Here is a 26037-nt window from a genome sequence, read left to right on the forward strand (position 1 = left end):
ATACACAAGGACACAGGAAAGACCGTGCTGCTTCAATATGTCAACACAGGTTTTTGGCTGCTGAAGATTTAATGAAGGTGTTTTCTAAGAAAAAGATGTTAGTGTGGGAGAAGTGAGTTCTTTGTTTTCTGGTGCAAGTGGCTGTTTGGTTTTCTTCCCTTTTTTTCTTGTTTTGAGAAGCTCTTTCTGAGAAGAGAAAGATTTGTTCATTGTATTATGTTTAGTGCTGGGCATGACTCAGGAGATGAGTGTGCAAAAGCACATTTTATACACATAAATTAAATAGCATGGTTACTTTGCTAATTGTGCTGCATTGCTACCTTGGCAAAAATAATCAAATGTATCATGTAAGAAGAATGGTGTGAATAAGAGTTATTCTTTGGCATTTTCAGCAAAATTGACTTTGATCTCTGATATCTGGTTGATTTTGACTCATTCCACTACTTGGACTATATCAAGCAGGCTTTTAACATTGTGTTGCATCTCTACATTTTACAGTACTCTGCAACAGAAACCACCTTTTCACTGTTACTGTTCCTATTATAAGAGTACTTTTTAAATAGTAACTCTTAAGCATATGGTATAGCAGATAAGACTTCTATAAATATATGTATTTCAGCATTTCTATACTCTTTATACTTTACTACCTTTTTTATTATTTGAAAAATACTTTATACCAGAACACTGATTTACATAAATAAAGACCTGTGATTTCTTCAATTTTATTAGAATAATGTTCTTTTATTTTTTTTTTAGATCATGGTGTGCTTTTCTTGGCTTTGTTATATAAAATGTTCTTTTTCATTCTATTTAAATGCATGTAAAAACATGAACTGAAGCTTATGAAGGCAAGCAGCTGTGAAACTAAGTTTTCATTTTAAAATTATATGTATCTTTATTAGATTATAAACAAGTAAGAATAAATGGAGCTTTTTATTCTGGTAGATTGAGTAGGCTTGTTCTGACAGAGTAAATGTATTGATTTGATGGTTTTTGATGTTTGGATGTTTCTTTATTTTTTTTAAATTACATTCTTGTAATTCATATGGAAAATACACATTCTGACTTTTCAAGTGTATTTTGCCTCTAGAGGCCACACTTCAAAGATGCTGTGAGCATAGATGGGTTTGAAGAATAAGGTTCAGGTTTAGGATAAGAATAAACAGAAAATTTCATGATTTCATGTGCTTGTACTGTAAAGTACTGTACAGTAAAATGCAAGACATTAAAATAGAGTAAATAGTCTGAATATTTAGCAGGACTAAATATTTTTTCCAATTGAAAAAAATCACTTGTCAGTGCTAAATTAGTTTGAGGCAACTCTATTTTCTTATTATTTTTAAGATATTTTAATTTTAATCCATACCACACATTAGCAAATTGATTTCTGTATGAAAAACTCACTTTCTTGTCCTGCTGAATTTCTGCTTAAGAATAAAGTACTTGCTTACTGATTTTGTCAGAATCTTGAGTGTTTTTCTTTTGAGCTTACTAAATACCGTAATTGTTGGACTTCTGATTCTTCTTGGATAGACTTCAGCATTTTTTTGGCTATGAATTTTTTAATTGACGATTTTTTTCCCCTCAGCATAAAGCACAAATTTCTCCTTCCAAAATACTGGTAATCCATTGCAGCTCTCTTCATCACTTCAGGAGTGCCTTCATATGGTGCATTATATTGGATCTCTTTAGTTTCTGAACTTTTCACTGTGGGGTTTTTTTTGAATTATTTGGTACTAATGCTTTATAACATACCATGCATATTTGTAAAGACGGGAAAATTATGAGAGGATGCACCTCGTATCATCACTTCATTTTCTACAGCTGATAGTAGATGCTGAATTTTTGTATGCAAATTTTACCTGTAATAATCCATGCTAGAAAACAGCTCCTTTCTGACTGCAGCCTTAATGAAAGGAAATTCTGAGAGTAAAATTAATTAGCAGCACAACCTGTGACCTTTATTAAGAGGCATGTTAGTAATATGTTGTGCTGTGGCATTGTCATGTATCTCTGGTACTATATAACAAGAAATTTAAATATTATATCTACTTTTTGAATATTTTATATTGAAATAAATGAATTCATTGTAGATAAAAAAATTAAGATAATGCTTTTCTTACAAGGCAATGTTTTCTTTTGTGAGTCTTGTATCCTGTGTATTAAGTGTTCAAAATAAATGCAATCCTACCCTGATTTAAAGAATAACTGACTTAAGTCATCCACTGTGCTCACAGGAGTTGTCCAGAAGTTACCTGGATGACTTTAAAGTGGGATTTTCTAAGATTTCAGAAGAATTACAAGGAGTTTATTCAACTGCTTTTCATTGTCAAAAGCCGTGTTTTTCTACATTATCTACTTTATTTTACATAGTTTGCGCAGGAATTGTAAAAGTAATAATGCTTTCTAATTGCTTTTCTTTTTCTTTCTTTCTTCTTTTTTTTTTTTTCCTTCTAACTAGAGTCTGTGTGTATTTACACCACCAGGAGCTAAAGAAGGACACCCACGACTCATTCCTGCAGGGCCCATTGCACATGGCACTACGGTATCTGCTTATGTAGCCAGATCCAGAAAAACCTTGTTAGTAGAAGATATTCTGGGGGTAAAAAGCTTTCTTTTTTTAATGAGATATTGCAGCATGTTCTCAGAATGAATGTTTTGATGCTGAAATGTTTGAGATGAACATTTAAGGATAGAATTTGCATCTGTCCTGATACCAGGAAAATAAATCTGAGTTTGGATTAGCTGATGGAATAATTTTAAAGGCTTGGATTTTTTTTCACTTTGGGTTTGGGTTATTTTACCAGTTTTTTCGTTGTCAGGTAAAGGATGTGATGGAACCACAGTCATGTGGAAAAAACACCCAGTCAAAACTCCTGTCTTCTTGGTCTTGAAATATTAACCTCAAACAAGAAGATTTTCATACAGTCAAATTTGAAAATTTGATTTATTTTTTATACAGGGCTCACACTGACAAGAATGTCAGTCAGAATTCTGGTTATTAGGCAGGATTTTTATCTCTGCATACTCTGATATAAAGCTAGTACACTGATAGAATCAGTAGATTTACATGAAAAGTGCACTAATGTAATTGATATCAAAATTCAAGCCTTTTTCTGTAACAGGGCTTGGAAATTCCTAAGGTGGTATTCTAATAATTCTTGGCACTCTGTATATCTGTCCTTTTTAATTTTTTTAAAACACTTCATGAACTAGTTGTATCTATGCAATTTTATGAAGCACTTTTATGATTAGTTGGTTATGAGAACACCAAGGAAGTTCACATTCTCTTCTCTCTTCAGTGTTTCCCATCTTTTCAAACTCTGTGCAGAATAACAATTTTTGGATACTGTGACCAAAAAAGAAAAAAAAAAAAATTGGACATTGCTCTCTCTAGTTTTGAAATTATTTCTTAAAAATATATATGACCTTAGTTGGGCAAACCTGGGCTATTAACAAATACCAGATGCCTAATGTGAGTGCACTTAAACAGAGCCACAAAACCAAAAGGCAGAAACTGCTTTCCCTGTAGTAATAGTCAGTGCTTTCTACACACTCTGGACTATTAAGATTTTATGTGCTGGTATGTTTTTCAGTTAGATTAAGGGTTTAAATTGTTATTGTTAATTTCCAATTAATATACTGATAGCCTTACATACAAGAGTTCTGTGTTTTCATTTTACTATGTTCTTGATTCTTACTAAAATTGTGGGGTTAGTGAGGAGGAGTTTTTAACTTTTTTGTTGATTTAGTATTTGTCATTCATTGACCAAACAGCAAGATTCATTTTGGAGATGGTTTGCCTTCATGTGATTTTAGGAGTTTCTCAACAGTGAAAGGGAAGTGCTTGCGGGTAGACTTGCCAGCCCTTTTCTTGTGGGAGGACAGAACTAAAAAGAGAAAGCAGAAGGCTCATGTTTCAAAGTGCTTCCCACTCTCTTTTGTCTGTCATTTGTTCAAATTGATTGTCATCTTAGTAATTAAGGTAGAGATTACTTGCTGTTTTCTTTGAGAAGTGAGAGATTTTGATCAGTCTTGGAAGGGTGTCTGTCTTGCCTAAGCAGAGCCTGCAGGGAACATCTGGTACGAATCAAGTCCTGAAGGACTGATGTGCAAGGAAGTGGGTCTTGCACACTTCGCACTGGGCAGTGACTGCCTTACTAACTGTAACATCCAGGTGCTTTTTTAGGTCTGCTTGAGTTTTCCTACATGGGGAAGTGAAGCTTTAAAGCCTTGAACATTCTCTATTGAGGGTTGAAAGTTATGTATTTGGGTTTTACCTAGCAGCTGGTAGGATTATTTTAACATTTGTTTCTGTGTCTTTTGCACCAGTTTATTCAGGATGTGTAAGAAAAGAAAGATAATTTCTTACTCTTATGCATAATTTTTTGGAATGCATTTTCCTCCTCAAGTGTAGGTCGAAGATTATAACTGTATAACCTAAAGCCTTAGCCTCAAGTTTCAATTTTTGTTTTCTTGCAAGCACTGTTGTCTGCTCTTTAATACTGAGATCTGAGCAGCCCACTTTGGGATTACAAATTCTTTGGGGTTTTTTGGAGAGAAGGATGGTGGAGTAGTAGTGTTGCTTGTTTGGATTTTTATTTAATCTGGACAGGCATTAGCAATAAAGTGCTGTTTTTTCTGCCTGTGACAAAAGGCATTATGTAAACAAACATAAAGCTGAGTGTATTATGAGACATCCTTACCTCAATAAGGTTATCTGCATATGTACATTAATGCTGAGACTTCAAAATTACATTTTTTAGTAGATGTCTTACTACCATGCAGAAGTCATGCTGAAAGATGCGTTTTAGTGACTTTTGTGATTTTCCTGTAGATTCGGTCAGATAGGAAGGGGAGGAAAACATCAGTATGTCTTTGCTGTTAATGTTTTATCAGATTTTACATTTTATCAGATTATGTTTGTATTCTCTAGGATGAGCGATTTCCCAAAGGTACTGGACTGGAGTCGGGAACCCGTATCCAATCTGTTCTGTGTTTGCCAATTGTCACAGCAATTGGTGACCTGATTGGTATCCTGGAGCTTTACCGTCACTGGGGCAAAGAAGCCTTCCACCACAGTCACCAAGAGGTGAGCTCGTGTGCAACCTGTGCCCCGCTCCTCGCCATGGTCAGGACTTCATTCCCATCCCTCCCCCCACTCCAAACTTCCTTATGTCACTCTTCTCATGAGTTTATATCTTTTTCATGCTTGATTTTTGTTCCTACCAAAAAAAAAAGGAAATAGGTAGTGATTTATATTTTCAGTCAGAGGAAGTAAAATATACAAGTACAGGGACACATCAAGAGTTTTACCTTGAGGATAAACAGATTGAAAGTTTCTTTATTGATTATAAACTGAATACAGAGTTGTTAGAGAAGTTAACATTTGGCCGGTAGATGAAATGTAAGTGTAAATCAAACATCAAAACCCAAAATCACTTTATATAAAAAAAGAAAATGCTCAGTTATCCTGAGTCTCAATCTTAAATTTCCAGTACAGCTTTATTTTACATTATGGTAAGATTTTAAAATTTATTTTAGTTTACTCTTTAGTTTACTCTTTGGTGAGAAGTCAAGTAATGAGCTCTGTCACAAAACAGAGTGTTGCAATGTTACACCAACAGTTTATCAAGTCTCAGTGCTGGGTCTCACAGGAAGGGAAAGCGATTTTACTTTAAATCAAACTTGAAGCAAAAGAGGTTTCTGATATTTGCATCCATGTTTTTACTGCCACATGCTCTCCAGCACCAAGATGTGTCTGTCTAGGCAGTATTTCCAGTTCCAGGTATCCAGGTATTCCCTCCAGAATACCTTGGAACAGGACAAGGGATGCTGTCTGCTGAGTCTTTATAGTCTCCTGGCTTCTTTCCAAGTTGAAACCATGTGCTGGTTTTGGGTCAGGATTTTCTTTAGCTTTTTGGAGCTGATAGCCTTTGTCTCTCTCTAGCCTGTCCCATCTCTGTGAGTTGTCAGGATCACTGTCCTTTGTCTCCTGACTTAGATGTCCTTAGAAACTGTGTATAGAAGTGCTGGTACCTGGATAACCTGCCAGTCTAAGTGACACTCATAAAGCTTTCTTCTACTTTTTTTGACTTCTGATGTTTCCCTATCCAGATATTCTCATTCATACTCATCCTCCCCTTTCCATGCCTGTTCTGCATGCATTACTCTGTTCATGTAAGTTTGTGTAGCTGTGTTGTCCATACATATCCATTTATCAATCTGAAGTTAGAAGCTGTTAGCCAAATATAAGTGGATTTGAAAATAGAACAGGTGATGTAAAGGTTATTGCTGAACTAAAGGTATTTAAGGTGCATCTTTGCTCTCATGTCAAGGTGAAGATCTCTGTTATGTCCCATTAAGATGTCTCTGATGTAAAGATGAAATTTTCTCTGTGCTGTCCCCCAGAGAAGGGAACCTGAACACACAGTTAGGAAAAAATTGAGTGAGTTCTAGCCAGGTCTGTTGTCTCAACAGTGATACGAGATCCACTATGGTACAGTTTAATTGTACTGAACAGGAATTATTTGTGTGAAAAGGACAGAGGAGATTCAGGCAAGACATACTAAAACTAGTCCTCCCAAAGAAGGAAAACAGCAGCAGTATTTGTCAAGTGTATATTTTGTTTATCAGTAAGCTAAGTACGCTAGCATTCATCTGATGTCCACATGTGTGTATTAATTGGGTAGTCAATTCCATTTCAGCTTGTTGTCACATCTTGTATTTTTTCACCAGTAGACAGAGGTCAGGGTAGGGATTTAGTGTGATGGGACCACTGTCCTTGCTCAGAGAACAAAGAACAGGCATTCATACAAAACCAGGCTTCATTAATTCTGCAGCCTACACATAATGTATTTAATTTTTTAAATTGTCCTATTACATTAATCAATCTACAATTCACATAAGTCTCAGACATGCATTGTTTTATGAAAATATGAATGTTATATGAAATAGCTGCCGTAGCTAAAGTTCATTAATGTTCTACTTGGAAAAGACTGGCTGCTAAATAGAAGTATTTTATTAGTAAATTAAAAATATTTTAAGGTCACTTTCTAAGTGTTCTAAAGCATTATTTTCATTTTCAGGTTTCTGAAAGCCTTTGGATGCCATTTGCAATTTTTATGAAATGTGTGCAAAGTGTTCTGTTTAAAATTATAAAATAAAAAATACCTTAGGAGGGCATGCAAAAGCTGACCTCTTGTGCTTCCATTCCCTGTGTTCCTGTAAAGCTGCTGTGCTTCAAGGACAGGAGATTATGCATGGTAGCACATCATAGTTAGCTGCAGTTTACATGACATTTGTTTAAAATGTTGCCTGGAAACTGTCATACTTCAAACACTTGAGCTGAGGGATCAAGTCTAGTTCTGCCACCAAAACAGTAATGAGAGAAACAGTGCCTGTTTACAGCTGGAAGTAGCTATTGCTCAACAAATACAGCCCCAGAAATCTGTTAAGGCATATTTTAATTCTATGGCAGATGCCTTTCAACAATTTAAAGCCCTCAGCTTATGAGATGTTTGTTTTGATGTTATATTTTTGAGCTGATGGGTGCTCAATTCTGCTTCTGAAAACCATTGGTAAGCTCTAAAATTGAAACACTTGCAAGTACACTGAGACTTTTGCAAAATAATTGTCCTTCCTTAAATTGTTACTGCCTGCCTGTCTAAAACAGCTCAGTCAATGTACTTGCAGGTAGATGATAAAAGAGGCATGTCACTGATGTGCAGTTTTCAAGGTTTCTTCAGAGAGAGTTTCTTCTCTTTTGTTGCAGGTTGCAACAGCAAATCTTGCATGGGCTTCAGTAGCAATACATCAAGTACAAGTAAGTGTGAGTGGTTTTTCATTTTCTTATGGTGTTACTTGTCTTCCAGAATGTGTTTATTAGGAGCATGGACTATGATCAGATTTAACTGGAGGTCATTGCTAAAGCATTGATTAAAGCCCCTTCCTTGAACCTGGAAAAATATACTAACATTTTTGGTGTTCATTGAACTAGTTTTCCTCACTTGCAATCATGGATCAAATGGCAAACAGTATTTGTACTAAAGGAAATAAATTTGAACAAAGTAGATAAATAATGATTAAAGCAGATTTATCATAACAACTTTGCACAGTTATTTAGTTTTCTTTTTCTTGTGAAAGGCAACTGCTAGGCTAACTGGTTGTTTCCTCCTGCTTTGGTATTTGGTTTAAAATTATAAAGTTTTGTTAGCAAAGCCTATTTTAAGCCATCCTTGCTAGCTGCTTCATGGTCCTGTAACTACTGCCACTAAGGATGCTTCATGCTGTCCCTAGCTGAGTGCCTAATGGAGCTTCAGTGTCAAGCTGCTCTAGCAAACCCTAGCAGCTTTGCTAATAGGTTTTGTTACTTAAGCTAGCAGAAGATGGTAACACTGAAACTAAACATATTCTGTCAACTCAGAGAAGATGCTAAAATAGATTCTTCTGTCATCTCCCAGGAGGAAATTCATGACATTCTTTTTTCAAGCTGTCTTTCATACACTTGTCAGAAGACATGCAAAAACCTTCCTGCTTTTCTTTTGTAGTCTCTAATCTTTTCTGCTTCTGTGCTGGAAGTCACTGACTTTGGGATGGTCATTCCCTTCTGGACAGAATTAGCTGGCACAGACAGCTAGTACACTAGTAGAATTGCTAGCTATTGTACACTAGTAGAATTGCAATTACATGCAGTTGTAGCTTCACTTATGTAAGAATTACTCTCTCCTTGATTGGGAAGTCTTTCACATCTAACAAAACATAATAGGGAAAGTTAAAAAGCTTGTCCATTTTTATTTCTCTTCTTCTAAGCAGAAGTGTCGTGGTTTGACACAGAAAGAGAATTTTTTCCGGAAGGAAGAGGTCAATTTAGATATTGACTAATTGAAAGTAGACACGCCTCTGAGAACACAGAGGGGTTGAAAGCAGAATTCCCAGGGGAACTCGCTCTCTTTGGTTCCAGTCAGCGCGCAGTGCAGCCTCTCCCCTGCCCAGCCACGAGCTGGGTGGGGGAGGGGAAGCCCCCATGGCCTGAAAGGTAGGCCCCAAGGGTGGTGGAAAGACTGGAACTGGGCTGGCCCCTGCAAATGGAAGGGTGTAAGAAATCTGGGATGTCTCCATTCCCCCCCCCCACCCTGGTTTCTCTCCTGAGGGGGAGAGAGAAAGAGACGGCGGTGGACCTGTCCTGTCAGCAATTCCACCGCGAGGAAGGAGGAGCGGGGGGAGCTCCAACGTGCCCAGTTGTGTGGGAGTTGCTGGATGTCCGGGCATCGAGCCATCCTGAGAGTTCGGACTTTTAACCCTTCCTTGAGAAATGAAAGTTTTGTGAATTTTCCTTTCCCCTCCTCGGTTTGAAAGAGAGGAAGAGGGACACCTTGGACCCTGGGATGGGATGTTGGAAGGAGGAATTCTGGATGGGAGGGGGACAAGGAGTGGCTTTTAGCTAGACTTTTCCGTGTTAGCCACAACCTGAACCAAATCTTCTCCTTCAAGAGGGACTGTGTTTTGGGAGGATGCCAGTGAGTCAAGAGACCTGCTTCAGCTGGGAAGAGACAGAAGTGGAGTGAAGAGAGAAAAGGTTAGGGGGTTTGTGGTGGCGCCCCCTTGCCCTGGAAAGGAAAGAGAAGAGAAGAAGATCTCTGTTCTTGAGCCCTCAGCCCCAGGGGAAAATGGGGGGGACTGTGGTCCCAAACAATGAAAAACGGAACTGTTGTTTTCTCCCCTCTTGGCAGGGCATCCTTAAAAGGAAAAATCCTAAAGGCAGTCTGACCATCCATGCATTGTGGTGAGAGCACTGTGCATGGAAAGGAGAAAAGTCACCATGGCAAACTTTTCTCTGGGCAGTGCCATGTGTAACATGGAAACACAGGATGTGGAGCTGTGTTTCTTGGGGGGTCTGTGGCACAGGAGAGACTCTGTTCCCTCGATGGACTGAGTATCGGTTGTTTGGAGGGTGGAAACCTGATTAGGGTCCAGATTGTGTCTCACTGTGGTTTGTTAGAGTTGGGTGGTGGGGGGAGGAATGTTTTGCAAGGTTTTCATTTGGATCTTTATGTAGTTTTTTTTCCCCCTTCTTTAGTTTTCTCTTTTCTTTTGTAGTAGTAGTTTAATAAAGTTTTTTTCCTGTTATTAAGCTTGAGCCTGCTTTGCTCTATTCTAGATTCCACTTCACAGCATTCAAAGTAGAGATCACATTTTCATGGTCATTCCCTTCTGGACAGAGTTAGCTGGCACAGACAGCAAGTACACTAGTAGAATTGTTGGCTATTGTACACTAGTAGAATTGCAATTACATGCAGTTGTAGCTTCACTTATGTAAGAATTACTCTCTCCTTGATTGGGAAGTCTTTCACATCTAACAAAACATAATAGGGAAAGTTAAAAAGCTTGTCCATTTTTATTTCTCTTCCTTCTTCTAAGCAGAAGGCTTGCTCTTCACAAGGTTTTTTGCATGAGAAGAATGCAAGAGTTTTGATCTGGCATTTTGTATCTACCTTACACAGATGAAAGATATTACTAGTTTGAAGTGATATTTTTGTAAGTGTAAAATTTACAAGCAGTAGAGATTTGTTTTACTTTTGGCCTCAGTGCTTGCTCTAGTAATATACAGATGTACAATTGTGCTTCAGATACTGAGTATGCAAGTATGTGAAGTAGAAATACAGTTGAAACCTTTGCTTCATCTAACATTTTGCTTCTAAAAAGAAGTATGCATACTATTTTCTGTATTCATATTCATGCTGATTTCTCCCTAAGTTGAGCATATATCATCTGCTGCTTAGCTTAGTTAAACTTATCTGATGTCAGACTACAGTTGTGTCTATATGCTACTTTGCAGCCTGGAAAAAAGTGGCAAAAATGTGGTAAGGGAGAAGGGAAACAAAATATTTGACATTTGCAGAGAATCTGAGGATCTGGATAAGGAAATGTTCATTCCATAATCACAGTCAGTGACAGCCTTTGAGACAGCATGAACAAGTGTAAAAACCAACAGCTTTAAGTGGGTCATAGGAAAGATTTTTCTTGTGTTTCACAGTTTTAACTCAGCAACTAGATAACTAAGATTGAAACCCAGCACACAAATTCAGTCTTAATTTTATACAGTGCAGTAGCAGATATATATATAATTTATATACATACACACACACACACACCACGAGTACTGGTGTTTTTTTCATACAAATTAAGGGGGTGGGACTTCAGTTTCCCTTGGACATGAGTGTATGAGTGTTCTGGAGCAAATGGTTCTATGATCTGTGCTTCCAGGTGTGCCGGGGCCTTGCCAAGCAGACTGAACTGAATGACTTCTTGCTTGATGTATCAAAGTAAGTGTGATTTGCAAGATAATCTAATGAGTTTTTAATCAGCATGGCTCTTCCAATCTACCTGTGTTCATTCAATAGCAGTAGTGGGAGCTACTGCCTGTAGCTCACAAGCCGGTGCAAAGGTACACTTCAGAGGGTGGGCAAACTTCAGCACAGGGACAAGAACAAGTGATGTGTGTTGCAGTAGTGTTTATCTTTCATAATTTTTGTGGTGGTGGTGCAGATGAAAATGTGACATTCATTTTATACCTTACAGAATTTGTTTATTCTTGTGGTCTTTTGCATGGGATTTTTTCCTCCTTTTCCCCACCTCTTCTGTCAGAGTTAAATATGACCATCTTTTTAGAAGTGGAAAATAGGCTTGGTGTCTTCTGGCAATTTTAGATGGCTTAAGAGAACTTTACAGAAAGTTGTTTAGTGTGCTTCAGCTTCCCCTATTCTCCCAACAATTTTTTGGACATGAATGCATGTATTCATAAATGTATGGACTTCAGAGTTGAGTCCTTGAAGAATCAGGGCTGCCACATGATTGATCTTCCTGTACATTTTCTGAAGGATCTGTTTTAATTTTCAAAGACTTTTATTGCATGTAGAATGTTTGCTTTGAATTTCTTGTCATTATAAGGCAAGATTAATTTGAAATCACAGAAAGAGTGTGAAAGCTTGAGTTTACACTTGCAAAATCAATTTAGTGTCTTAGGTGGTCTGCTCTTCCTTCATCTCTTTTTGTTTGTCACTGCTATAAGAATCTTTAAATAGTAAAGATAACCAATAAATTAAAAGATAAACCAGAGCTGCACTTTTGGTAAATCAGTTTGGAGTGCTTAATAGTGTTTTATGAAACACTGTTATGAAACTTTATGAAGGTTGGTAGAAAAATTTCAAAGTGCATCACAAAGTAGTGACGATACTATGAAAAGATGAGATGTCTTGTATTTTTGCTGCAGATGTTTCTGTGGGTCTTGATGAACAATTCTCAAACTGATGAGATTAGAGGATGTCCAGATTCCTATGCCATTGCTCAGGAATGTAGGCAGCCAGCTGACCCAGCTGAAAGGGCGAGTAATAAACGACAGGGAAGAGCCTGCCCCGTGCAAGGAGGGCAAGCTGGTTGTATCCAGATGTTTTTCCAAACTTTTTCCTCAGGATGACGTTTTTTTTTAATTTCAACATAATTCACACCATGCCTCCCAAAGGTCACTCTTACCAAGTCTTGCACCATTATATTCCTTTCCAGAGTGCTTGTGTGTTGCTAACATCCATACTTAACTAGTTTACCAAAAAACTATATTAATCTATCCAGATTTATGGACTGGCAATTTTTTCTTGGACTGGCATAGTACTGAGATTTTTTTAAAGAATTTTGTAATTGTTTTATGTTTTTAAGATAATAAGTACTGCAAATATTTCTTGTGCCTTTCTATAAGAAAATAATTTTCATATAGCATTATAATTTGCTAGAGTTTTTAGTTTCAACGAAAGAAGAAAGTTTGTGTTTTAAGGCACAAAATTGGAATTTCGTTTAATAATATCTTTATGAACTTCATGTAGGCACAGACCTGTATCAGCAAGAAAATAATTAGTTTCCTCTTGGAAGTGGTCTGTATCTTTTCTAACATGGAAGGAGAATTTCCTTCTCAGTGAGGAAATTGTTAGTGTGCAGTGTCACCGGGACATGTTCTGTAACATTTTAGAAAGGGCAGACTATTCAGTGCTCCACCTCTTCATGTCCCTGACGATGTCAGACCAGTGCATTTTGTATCTCTAGACCCAAACAGAACTGAGCTGTGTATATTGAAGCCCACAGGACAATGCCTTTTGTCTGCTGGGAACATTGTAATCTTAGGGTTATTAATACTCGGCATGTGAAAAATATAGACTTCTTTTACTAATAAGTTTGACCTTTATCTTTCAATGTTCTTGACTGTCCTTGAACAGTTACCACTTTGCTATGAAACTGAGATTTTTTAAAATTATTTTTTATTTTTTAAATAACAAGATCATTCCCTTTTTTCAGCTTCAACTGGTGTTGATAGAGAAAACCCATTAAGATTTTCTTAAATAGTTGCCTTTCAGCTAGTTTTAAGAACTAGATAATATGACATGGATTTAGCTATTTCTTAATATTTTTAAATAAATTTTTGTTGTTTTCTACTTCTTTTCTTTTCCTTTTTACTTCTGCTTTTAAAATATTCAGTGTGGTAGAGGTGCCAAAGCATTTTGATGCATTCTTGATGTTGCTCAGCATGAATCTATTCAGTTCACAGCAGGCAATATTTGTTAGTCTTTTCATTTTTCTACAGAGAAAATTCTATGTATAATAAAGAATATTTTCAATTCTGTAGAATAATGGCTTAAGGGAACAGAGCTAGGACCGCTTCTTAATTCCCTTGTGCTGTAGCAAGCCAGTCAGTGATTTTCAAGCTGCAGTGGTTTGTCCTCACCTTTTCTGGCTCCATTGTAAGCCATAGTGAAATAAGAGCCCCTGACACTAATTTGAGAAGTGTTTGACTAAATGCCAATGTTTACTGACTTCTCTTTCTCTGCAGAACATATTTTGATAATATAGTTGCAATAGATTCTCTACTTGAACATATAATGGTAAGTTGTCTTTTTCACCTCTAAGTTTATTAGTTGTAGGTATTAAAGCCCTTCATTCTCCTTCCCTTGAAGACATTATATCATTGAAGTATATGAGCTGTTTGTAGTGAACACATAATACAAACAGTATAAACATATCTGTACAGAAAAGGTGGTAAAGGACAGCTTGATTTGTCATTTTTGCAACAAATTCTGTTCACAGCTTTCATAAGGAATGAAACAGGACTGTCTCCAAACTGAATAGTTACTATTGTGTTCTGAGAAAGTTTGCAAATTGCAACAGAAAGACTCCTGGTTTTCTTTTTATTTCAGCATGTTATATTGATTCCTTCTTCCTAAATTAAATTTGGTACATGCTGCAAAAGGTTGCTGAAGAAGTTACTATCTGTAGCAAGGGATGGAGTTTAAAAATTACTCCTAGGATATTTTTTCCAGTTGTTGAATGAGATGTGAAAGACCTTGGAAAACTACATTCATAACTAGAGTGACAGTCAATGCTTTATAGAAACCATTAAAGCCAAGTGGTTAGTTCTTCCCATTGAAATAACTAATTAATGAATTAAAGTACTGTTCAGAAGCAGTTTATGAGTTTCTAAATCAATTTTGAATTCAGAATTATTTCCTGAGTAGTGTTAACAAATGTGTGTGAACTGGTTGTTTATAACATATTTTGAGTGTTTGATATGTGAATTATGCTTTTTAGCTTTATGCACATTCATTACATTCTGCAGTTCTTTTTCCTAAGTTTAAACCTGAATCAGGTCTGTGATACCAGTGTTTTAAATCTGCACATCCAAAAAATTACTTTCCAACAGTACTCTGATACATGCCCCAGTCTTCAAAGTGCTATTCTTAGCTAGATTATTCAAAGACAGCAATGTTAGAATGCAAACAACAATAAAGTGTTTGCAACAACAATAAAGGTTTTATTTAGAAACGTGAATTAGTAATGGAAAATATTCTGCAGTGTTTGTGTTATTCTAGTTAGTACACAGTGAAGAATTCTGCACATAGGACACATTTCTGAACATTGACTTTTCCAATTTAAATGAACCTCTTAAAAATAGCTAAGAATTTAAAAGAACTGGTACAACATAACATATGGCACTGAGAACAAATATTGATATTCTTCCCTGTTCTTCTCTGTGAATAGAGATCTGGTGGAAAACACAATTGGCAGCAAAATATGCTTACTCTTTCATCATCTTTTCCAACACTTGGCTGCATCATGATTCTGTATTTTAACCTGTGTAATGTTTCATACTCAGCTTCCTTTTAAGCTGTTGCTGTTATTGCTTTCTTGAGCCAGTTAGTTGAATTATGTGTTTGTACATTTTTTGCCATTTTGTGGGAGCATGATTTGATCATTATGTGGCTTATTCTGTGTCTCTGTTAGAAAAGACCAGAACTCAGTTTCTTCTGAGAAACGTCTTGCTGCTTCACCCTTTGGTGATTGCACTTATGATCTGATTTGTTCCTGCAATGCTAAAGAAAAAATATGTGTGTTTCTTTCCAGTCTTTTCATTTTTATTTTCATCAGAATCTCTCAGCAAAGCTAGTGATAGAAGGGTTTTTTGAATGTAAATGTAAGGAAGGGGAGTAAAAGTTCAAGTTGCCTTACAAATTTTCTTGCACATATACTTGAGCATGAGCAGCTTATGAGAAAGGTGGTCCCTGGCTTCCCTATTGACAGTGCGGAATGTACTTTTTGTACTGATATTCTCTTTCAACCACTTCTCAGGATTTGAGCGAGGGATTTAGAGAAGTAAAACTCTCATCCTGTTAACTATTTCTCAATTAGTACTGTTTAAGCAATCATTTTTGAAAAGCATGAGTGAGTCATGACCAAGGTAAGTTCTTGAGTCATATGCATTAAACCACAAAAAATTAATTGTATACAGTCAACACTCTGCTGTAGATTTTACAAAGAAATCTGATATAGTGTCTGAATAGAAGCATTTACTGGACCCCTTGTCCTTTTGGCAGTTTTTGTTCACTTTCTTTTGGGTAAATAAATAAGCAGTCCGAGTTGTTAAGGTCTTTAAATTTCTTAATGCTCTAAGGGGGAAAAATTGCAGAAGTCTTATGTCTTGGATTGAATTCTCCCTGAGTTTTCTGTTCAGATGGAGTGAATGGAGTAGAAGACAACAGAATCTTCCTCAGCACAGATTCGGTCTGTATGGGAGGGCCCTCCAAGTTCTGGAATTGGGTTAGATGATATCTGAGCAGCTCCCCTCATATGGCATTGAACTAGTGTCTCAGCTAATGAATTTTCATCTCATATAGGGTTTTTTTGTGCTGAGATGTAACATTTGTCCATCTGAATTACTGTGAAATTAAATACTTTGTTTTATTTATATTTTTGGAAGACAAAAGAGGGGATGTGGGAGATCATTAATATGTAAGTCTTATGAATCCTTAAAACGTACCAACTGCATGCATTGCACACCAAGATTTTGTTAGCCTTTTTCTGTACTGAATGACTAGATAGGTATAATATATAAAGTGGAAAGAGATCCACCTCAGATCATACTCTACCATGCAGTTACTGTACTTTCTGAACAAATAAGAAACACAGGAGACCTGGATAGAGGTCTGAATTGGATAGAGCAGGTTCTTGTGCCTGTGTATGGGCATCTTAGCACTGTGATCCTTGTTTGATTTTTTTATCTCACTTTTTCCTCTTTTTCTCAGAAAGTCTGTTGTATCTCTGAGAAATACTTCAGTGAAGACCTACTGTGTTCCCAAGACAAGTTTCTGTTCTGACAGTCAGTGCTTCTGGGAATTATTTTTGCTGAGATAAAACTAGTTGGTTCAAAGTAAGATAGAGACCGTGCTGTTGTTGTACTGTGGTACTTCCTTGGCTCTGGCTGGTACCTTTGGCCTTTGGTTAGTTCATGCACAATCTCTAAGTCTCAGCTCTTGTGCAAGTACTGTCCCTGACATCAGGAGGGTACAGCCACTTCCTATCCCTCTGCATAGGGCAATCCATAATATACCTCTAACAACAGAACCACAGTGTCACAAAGTATTTCTGACTTGGAAGGAACCCACAAGGATCATTTCATCATTGTTTTTTACAGGCACACTTAGCTTTCTTAGAAGCAAACACTGTACTCTCTATGTCTGTCTTTACTGGATATTAAATACCAATACATTTGCATTGACAATGAAGGTAAAAAGACAAAGTTGTTCTTAGGTCTTGCTCTAACTTATCCATTTAAAATCAGGTGAATAGTATCTGAACATAGAGGGAAGAAAGGTACTATTTTTGAAAGCCTTGAAAATCAATTAAACAGGAAAGCTTACTTTTTTGGGGGAATCTTTCCAGTCTCTGAAGATAGTCCTGCATTTCTTGAGGAAAATACTCATATTAGCAGAGAAAATATTGAATTCAAGGTTTTACTTCTGAATTTTATCCTAAAAGATTGCTTCTTCACACAGATTTCCATCCTCAAAACTTTTGTCGTACAGGGATGTATATTTTCATCAGGTAAATGACTGGAGATAATCCAACTCATGACCGTTAACTCTAGTTTTGTTTTTTGTCTGTAGATATATGCAAAAAACCTGGTGAATGCAGATAGGTGTGCACTCTTCCAGGTGGACCACAAAAATAAGGAGCTGTATTCAGACCTTTTTGATATTGGAGAAGAAAATGATGGAAAACCTGTCTTCAAGAAGACCAAAGAAATAAGGTAAGAATAGCTAGCAGAAGGGTGTAGTTTCATTATAACTATGGATGTGCAGGCATTTTATTACCCAGTTTCTGTGCCTATCTGCAGGTACCCTGACAATACTTGTCATACTGTGATATCATTCCCACCAGGACCCGCCTCCAGAAGGTAGTACTTCTGGGAATGACATTGCAGTGGCATCGAAACAGCGTCTCTGAAGCTATAACGTCACTCCTGGAAATGCCGTCTTCCGGAGGCGGTCCTTTTGGAAATCATGTTGGGAAAAAAACAGAGGTGTTCTGAGGTAGGTAAAGGTGCAGGTAATAGTGCACCTAAATCCATAGTCTGCCAGTTTGGGACTTTTTTTTCCCAAGAGGGTTCCCAAGAGGAATTAAAATTTGTGCGATTCGAGCACATCCAAAGCAAGGAAATCACAATTTGTACTTCTTGTGGATGGATTAGGCAAATGTAGAATTGAGTATGGATTGGTCATTCACTTTGAAGATTTCAAGCTCAGTAATTTAATTTTACTTTTCTCATGTGAATTTAGATTTTCAAACTTTCAATTATTTGTGATACTAAAAAATGCTTGAAGTAGTGAAATTGAAAATGCATATTGTCTGGTAATGACTAGAAAGGATTCTCTGACTAAAAGTTATGTGTATTTCTGCTTCGTGTCACAGGTACCTCATTTTTACACTTATGCACTTTTTTAATGAAAGAGGCTAAACAACAAAGTAAATATAGTGTTTTTCACATTTCAAAAATTATGAATCCCTAATAGATCCAGACTAAGATTTTCAAAGGCATACAGGTTTCAGATTTTCAGCTTCTTAAAAGTAAAGAATTTTATGACTAAGTATCTTGTACTAAAATTTTCCTAAAATATTCAGCGTTGATTATTATCAGAACTTTTTCATTTCCTCCTTATTCTTTTAAACTTCTGGGCCAGTATGAGATGTGATTCATGTCTTAACTAAGACTCCTTTAGACAAACTTACTCCCACTTACCATTGTGTGAGTGAGAATGGAAGGAATAAAAATTGGTGCAATTTGCGTACTGACAAGCAAGGAGGTGGTGTAAATTAAAGAAGATGGCCTGCTTTAACATGCACTTTCATACTCCTTCGTGATAATTGTTTTTCTTGCTTATATCCTTCTGTCTTTGTATGTTATTGAAATGTTGATTCTAAGTGCAAGGGTGTGAGCCATTTCACAGGTACTGTATACTGAAAGTGAAGTACAACTTAAATATCTGTAAGAAAGTGACACTGAGTGAGTCATCAGGAAGGAGTCTTAAGTTGGTGTGATGTACCTATCATAAGAAGCAACAGAAAAATATAACTTAAAGTCAGGTGTGCAGGGTGAAATCCTGACAGCTTTATCACTGACTTCAATACCTGGCACCAGGGTACTACCAGGGTTCATTTAGACTTCAAAGCATTCCACGTATTACTCTTATTACGTGTTTTTCTCCAAAAAATATCTTCTCCTTTTATATCATAACTGTTTTATGTCAAAATATTGAAAATTATTTACTCACAAGACAGATGTATGGATTGTTGTGATACAACTTAAGAATGTATTTGTTGTGTTTAACTTCCTTGTGGTGATTAAGAGACGCAGTTAATAACATGGCATTGTTTCATTGTCATGAAACAGGCTAGTCATTCCCATTCCCATGGACAATCCATGTAATGTTCAGCTATGAAATTTCCACTGTTTTTTTCCAAATTTAGTTACCAAATCCACACACAAACACCACCCAAAGAAACAAGTTCCATGTTGCCTTCCATGTGTCTAAAGAAGCAATGAATATGTAAATTCATGAATATGTAAAAGTCATAACAAAATCAATACCTATTAAATGTAAACACAAGTCTGAGTTCTGTATCAAAAAAGGGTTATTGAAGATTTTGAATTTTTGTCACTAAAATGGTAATGTTATGGCATGTTTTGTATTAAACTATATAGCTATATAAAATGTCTTCAGAAAGTATCTGTTAGGATGTGCTTTTTGTTTTATTATGTGCTACTACTTGTTGTAAGATTTTTCTCCTCAAAGCAAGAAAATGACGCTGGTTGGGAACACCCATTACTGTGCCCAAGAGAGACACCACTAGAAAAATGTGTTTGTTGTATTTTGGCTAATACACATTTTTATTTTCCCAGATTTTCTATAGAAAAAGGAATAGCTGGTCAAGTGGCAAGAACAGGAGAAGTCCTTAACATCCCTGATGCCTATGCAGATCCACGCTTTAACAGGTAGGATGCACTTCACTGGATGGGAAGATAGCTCATCAAACCTCTTACATAAAATTACTACTTAAATTTCATATTCAGATTCATTCATGGAGCTGCAGTCCTCTGACAAGGAAGTAATTACAGATGTTTATTAAATGCTTTAGCCATCAGAGATACTTTTAAGATACAAATAAAAGTATTTTTATCAAATATTAATATAATGGAGAAAAATGTTCTTAGATTGTTGCCAATTTTCATTATCAGTCTCCCTGCAATCTCATTATTTTCATGGGAGAAAAATAGTTCACTAACAAACAGCATGCCTAAGAATACCCAAATGTTCTTCAACTCTGTGTTTGAGGCAATATTAATTCTTTGTTTTGCATATAAAGAATAAAGGTTTAAAAAGTTTTCTAAGTATGAATACAGTAGATAAAAATATTTGAGGGTTTTGAGGGTGAAATTCTTGCAGGTACTAATTAGTCTACTTTACAATGATTAAGTATATTGTACATCAACATTTCTGAGAATCAAGGAATAGATACCCATTGATATTAACTCTTTTCTCTTTTTTCTTTCTCCTTTATGCATCTTCAGAGAAGTAGACCTCTATACAGGCTACACAACCAGAAATATCCTGTGCATGCCTATTGTGAGCCGAGGAAGTGTAATAGGGGTTGTGCAGATGGTTAATAAAATAAGTGGAAGTGCCTTCTCTAAAACTGATGAGAACAACTTTAAAATGTTTGCAGTCTTTTGTGCTTTAGCCTTACACTGTGCTAATGTAAGTTTTATTTACAGTTTTGTAAGTTATAATGAGAATACTTAAGTATTTTGATGTTACAGTTTATTAAAATGATTTGTAGGTCTATTTCATTGAATTAACACTGTATCCCTTAGTGAATAATTCTATTTAAAGAGGATGATAGGGATTTCATTTGAAAGAACCATACTCTGGATATATCAATTTTGTGTAGCTAAAATGAGAAAGCTCAGGAATGTATATGATATCTGTCTTCCCTTTTCCACTAAAAAGTATGATTCGTATTTACTTTTATAAATTTGAATTAAATTTTATAAATTTAATTGGGGAATGGAAATATTCTGTATATTTTCTCAATTCCATATTCTTAATACTCAAATATCAATTTTTACAATTACATGCTGTGGTATATTCTTATAATTATCCATGCTTCTAGATAAGAGCGGGTAGCTATTTTTGTCTTCAAACCCTTTATTATCTCAAAATTTACTATGCCTGTAGGAAACATAACCAATATAATGATCATTACTATATAAGTATAAAAATTACTATTAAGTATAAAAATTCAGTAAATATGCAATGCAGAAGAGCTGAGTTATGTTGATGGGGAGGTAAGATAAAATGCAATGCCAGTTAAGCCTGGTGACTTACATTAATTAGTTTTACCAATAGCATCCCAGTGGTACACTGGGGCAGCAAATTTTATTACCAAGTGCCTCAAGTTATTTCACTTGGATCAAGGTAGGTAGAATGGCCTGCATATAAATTACACTTGGGACTATGCACACTCAGCTGTGTGTGAGTTCACTGCTTTTAGATGGTGAATTCAGGCTGTACTGCTCCAGAGGTTTTTTTAACTAGTACATTGTTATGTCCTCACTTGTTTGTAAACCATGACATGTCTGAACCTCTCAGTAATTAACTGTACTTATTTTTCATATGGAATATTAATGTAGGTATGATAAACATCCCACATACTTTTTACTGTGCATAGGTAGAAGTAATTTTTACCAAGTAATAAAATTCATACAGTGGCAAAAAATATGAATTGTGTCATGTTATAAATTTTTTGTCAGAATTTTGCAGAGGACTTAGCTCCATTTTTAACTCCTGAACTTGGATTGTTTTTCTTGGGAGAGCTCACATGCAGTTTAAAGTCAGCTAAGCCTTAGTTATTTACTCAAGTGAGTAGATGAAGAGTGATGCGATAGAAGGCCTGCTTTCCTAGAAGTACTGAATTCAGTGTAATCTGTTGCTTTTCAAATATGTGAAGTTGTGCAGCCAAATGCACTGTCATTTCTGCAGATGTGTATTGTAATAATCACTGCTTGAATATGGGAAGTAATTTTTTTCCTTTATTAAAATATCCTTTATTAAAATTCATGCATGACTTTACTTTTTCAGATGTACCACAGAATTCGTCATTCAGAGTGTATTTACCGTGTAACAATGGAGAAGCTATCCTACCATAGTGTTTGTACAGCAGAAGAGTGGCAAAACCTCATGCACTGTACGCTGCCTCCACATATTTATAAAGAAATTGAGCTGTAAGTATTTTTCTAATGTAGCAGAAGTTATATATAGCCTATTAATTTTTTTTTTCCTTACCTGTAGTGGATTTTTTTTTAGGAAGCACTTTTATTATTGAAGTATAGCAATATCATGGTGCTTTTATCTCTGGCTTTCTTATACTTGGCTATAATTAATGAACTGTGAACAAAATTTATCCATCAAAGATATAAAATTATACATACTCATAATTTTTCCACAGGTATGGGTAGGTAGATACAGTAGTTGCTTTAAGCATTTGTTTTTACCTAGGATTTGTACAGATGAGCTTTCATTCTTGTAGTCCCAAGCCACCAGCAGCTCAGAGCCCGAGAGAAAGCAGAGTTTGGAACATCAGTACTTAAGACCAAATGAATGATCTCATCCCCTTGGATATTGTTTTAGAAATAACATATTTCTCCCAGCTCAGTCCTGGGGTTTTCTCGGTTGTGTGCATGTTTTTTAGGTTTGGTTTTGGGGTTCATGCATATGTGGATGTATAGGGTGTGTTTAGTTTTTTTATGAGTTTTGAGTATGAATGTATGTGTGTGTTGTGCATCTGCTTGTGCTTATTGGAGAAGGGGAAAATTATAATTCAGAGTTACAAATCCCAGGAACTAGAGGGTAGAGTTGCAGCTTAACTTTGGAGGAGACTTCCCATCCAGCCTTTTAGGCTTTCTCTGACATAATTAAGTTATTTTCAGCTGCTGTATGCTGAAGATGAACCTCTATCTGCATTTTATTAGCCAGTCCCCACTCAACACTAACAATGGGAGCCATCATATTTTTCAGTCGCTCTTTTTGGACCAGGACAATGAATTCTACTCTAGTAACCAGGTGCCTAAAATCAGCTATTGAGTCACAAAATCTAAATTGTCTTTTTAAACCTCATCCCCAGAGCTTGCTCACTTCTGTTCAGCACTGAGCATTGTAGCTGGGGAGGTGAAAGCCTGTGTTTAACATGTACTGCTTATAGTTAAAGTTCATTACATGCTGAAGTGATTTGCTTGAATGCCAGAGCATTAACAGCTTGCAGGATTACACCCTAATAGAAGTTTATTCTTTGTAATACAATTTCTTGTGCTTTGTTAGGTGATATTATATAATCCACCTCCTCAGCAAAAATGAATTTTACTTGCAAAGATGACAGATTTCATTCTAAATTATATTAGCATCCTTTAGTTCAAGCAGAATACATTTCACCATTTTCTAAGCAATTCAGCTACCTTCATTCCTCTCACAAGCTGCTGTGCTGTTCAGTGTGCCAAGTAGTTAAGTTCCATGGAGAAAAGCTATAGGACTTGCAGCACAGGAAGTGCAGGGAAATGGTTAATTAATAATTGAAGGAAAACCAGTTCTTCTGTCCTGGGTCCTTAAAATTAGGCCTCAGTATTCTTATCAGGGGAGGGGATAAGTCTTCAGGTAATGAAACATTAAAGATATGGTATTAAATGTTAAATTTTTGAATTTTTGGCGTGATTTCTATTAGCCAATAAAAACTGATTTTTTCCTCTATCAAAGTTAGGGTGTGTCTCATGCAACTTATGACAGAAATTATTGGAAAAAAGGCCAGTAAATATATTATTAGAGACACCATCTTCACTATTCCTGGGAAAAGTCTTGAATATTTTAGGAATGCCTGTAAATCTTTTATTGTTCCTGAGATTTTTTTTTTGTCTGTTACTTAATCTGTGGATCCTTAGATAAAGATATGTGCTTCTCTTATGTAAACAAAGCCAAAAGCTAGCTGTTGGACTTGATAATAAGAGTCTTTTCCAACATAAATTACTAAATTATTGTATGAAGCTATGAGCATAGTCCCATTGACCTTAGCAGAAATACGTAACTTGACATTACTGACAAATGTAACCTTTAAATTCAGCTTTCTGTATGTATTCAGAAAGAAGTGAATCTTGCTGGATATACATTTCCTAGTCATTTTCACTTGTTTTTAGTAACAATGAAAAGGTATTTGTCTTTTCTAAACTGAAACTTTCTTCTTAGATACCATTTTGATATCAGTCCATATGAAGATGTTTGGCCTGCTATTTTTGTCTATATGGTTCACCAGTCCTGTGGGACAGCCTGGTATGAAGTATATTATTTCTTTATTTAATTGTTAAGTCTGTGTGTATTTGCTTATAATTTTTGAGATAATTACTTCCTAATTCAAGGTCTGTTTTCTTTGATGTTTATTTACTATTCATAGTACAGGACTGTAATAAACAGTCTGGACTTTTGTCCAACCTTTTAGGTCCTTAGTTAATAAAATCTGGGAACAGTGAGGTTAAAGAACTCATGATATCATCCTAACAGTTCTTCTTCTAATACACAGAAAAATTGTTTGGTTCTGAGATGATTTTGTTTTTCAGACAGAAGATGGTAAAGGCAGCAAAAAAGTACTCTTCCCAAAAAGGAGAGAAGGTGCATGAAAACTGAGTTTTTCAGATATATAGTTGCCAAAATTAATAATGTATATGGTCAAAGTAAACCAAGATCAGATCTTATCTTGCTAAATGAATCAGTTATTTGCATAGCTGTGCATTAATTATGGAAGTGAATTATTTTCAAATTAAATGCTTCATTCACTGTCATTTGTCTCAGTGTTCCTTATCATTACTAAGATCAGTAGTTGGGTAAGTATGGCACATTGCTAAAAGAAAGGAGCTGCTCCAAATTACAGAAATCCTACAGGTGGTCAACTGAGAGGGAAATACGTCCCTACAAAGGAAGCAACATTCAGGAATGCTTGCTGTCATTTAATTTTATTTTACTAATTGAATGGATGCCCCCAAAGTGTGCAGTCAAACCAGAGGGTCTTTCTCAGTGTTGCAAAGTGGGTGACTCTTCTGAACACAGTTCTCTACTGTGCAATGTAGTTAGCTTGTCTCCATTCCAGACTGAACGGCTGTGGATGCAGGGTTGGGGTTTGTATTTTCAGTCAGGTTCTGTTCTCTTCTCTCTCTGACTCCCAGTTTCTTCCTTTCAACATGTAGCTTTGATGAGGAAGAATTTATATCTGCTTGATGTTTTTCAAATAAGCCTCAGCTTCCGCATATAAATTTAGGGAAATAAAAGTGAGCTAAATATTTGAAAAGGAGACTGTTAGAACAGGACTTTTATTTAATTTCTGAAAGAACAGAACTTCTCAAACCTTTGAAACAAACCCAGAAATTTTAGGACTAAAATTTTTTTTTAATATATTGAGAAATAAGGTTGTGCCTTAAAGTATTTACAAATGTAATGTATAATTGCCCTGTTCAGAGAGGATTTCAGAGAAAAATCTATCATACTACATTTTCTCTTCAGAAGAAGTAATATTTTACTGCTTTAGTCAAGTATACAAAATACAACAGTGGATGAAGTAGAAGTATTCTATGTTGAGGCATCACAGATAATGATTTTTCTTTTGGCTATTATACTATCCTATCTTAACCATCGAGTTGAGATTGGATGTAGATGAAAGTGACTGTTTTGCTATTCTGAGTTATGATGTACTACTTCAAACAATAGTTCTATCACTCTCTGACTTTCTAGAATTAAAAAAGAAAGCCTAAAGTTTTTTTAAAGACAATATGCCTCTTTTTTTCTAATGTCAGATTAAGGCTAAGAATAATTATTATGTTACTCAGCACACAACTGTAGAAATACACATTTCTGCCTGTTTCCGTGTAGTAGATGTGTCTACATTTTTACACATAGGTCAGACACACAGGTTTTTTTCTCACCATTCCACTTTCCTGATTACCCAAGAAATTATTAAAACATGGAACTTGAAAAGAAAGTCAAATCACAGCAAGAGGGGAAAAAAATGAATAAAGGAAAACTGCCTTTTTATGAGGGAAAAAGTAATCGATTTACGACTTAACAAAATATTATT

At 35.9% G+C, this 26037-nt stretch overlaps 1 protein-coding gene across 12 annotated transcripts in view; it reads left to right on the plus strand.

Moving 5' to 3' along the window:
• The window catches only part of PDE10A (phosphodiesterase 10A), a 352020-nt gene that overhangs the window by 305251 nt on the left and 20732 nt on the right, over positions 1-26037 (plus strand). For all 12 annotated transcript variants that reach the window (XM_021544164.4, XM_085575511.1, XM_021544159.4 and 9 more), the window contains 10 exons: positions 2462-2602; positions 4937-5092; positions 7775-7825; positions 11266-11324; positions 13874-13925; positions 17481-17623; positions 19775-19867; positions 20444-20630; positions 22014-22156; positions 24162-24245. In XM_021544164.4, coding sequence (XP_021399839.3) covers positions 2462-2602; positions 4937-5092; positions 7775-7825; positions 11266-11324; positions 13874-13925; positions 17481-17623; positions 19775-19867; positions 20444-20630; positions 22014-22156; positions 24162-24245 — 1109 coding nt within the window. The remainder of the gene's footprint in view (positions 1-2461; positions 2603-4936; positions 5093-7774; positions 7826-11265; positions 11325-13873; positions 13926-17480; positions 17624-19774; positions 19868-20443; positions 20631-22013; positions 22157-24161; positions 24246-26037) is intronic.

The sequence above is a fragment of the Lonchura striata genome, chromosome 3 (assembly GCF_050655825.1).
Source record: "Lonchura striata isolate lonStrDom1 chromosome 3, ASM5065582v1, whole genome shotgun sequence".
In the NCBI taxonomy this organism is placed as follows: domain Eukaryota; kingdom Metazoa; phylum Chordata; class Aves; order Passeriformes; family Estrildidae; genus Lonchura; species Lonchura striata.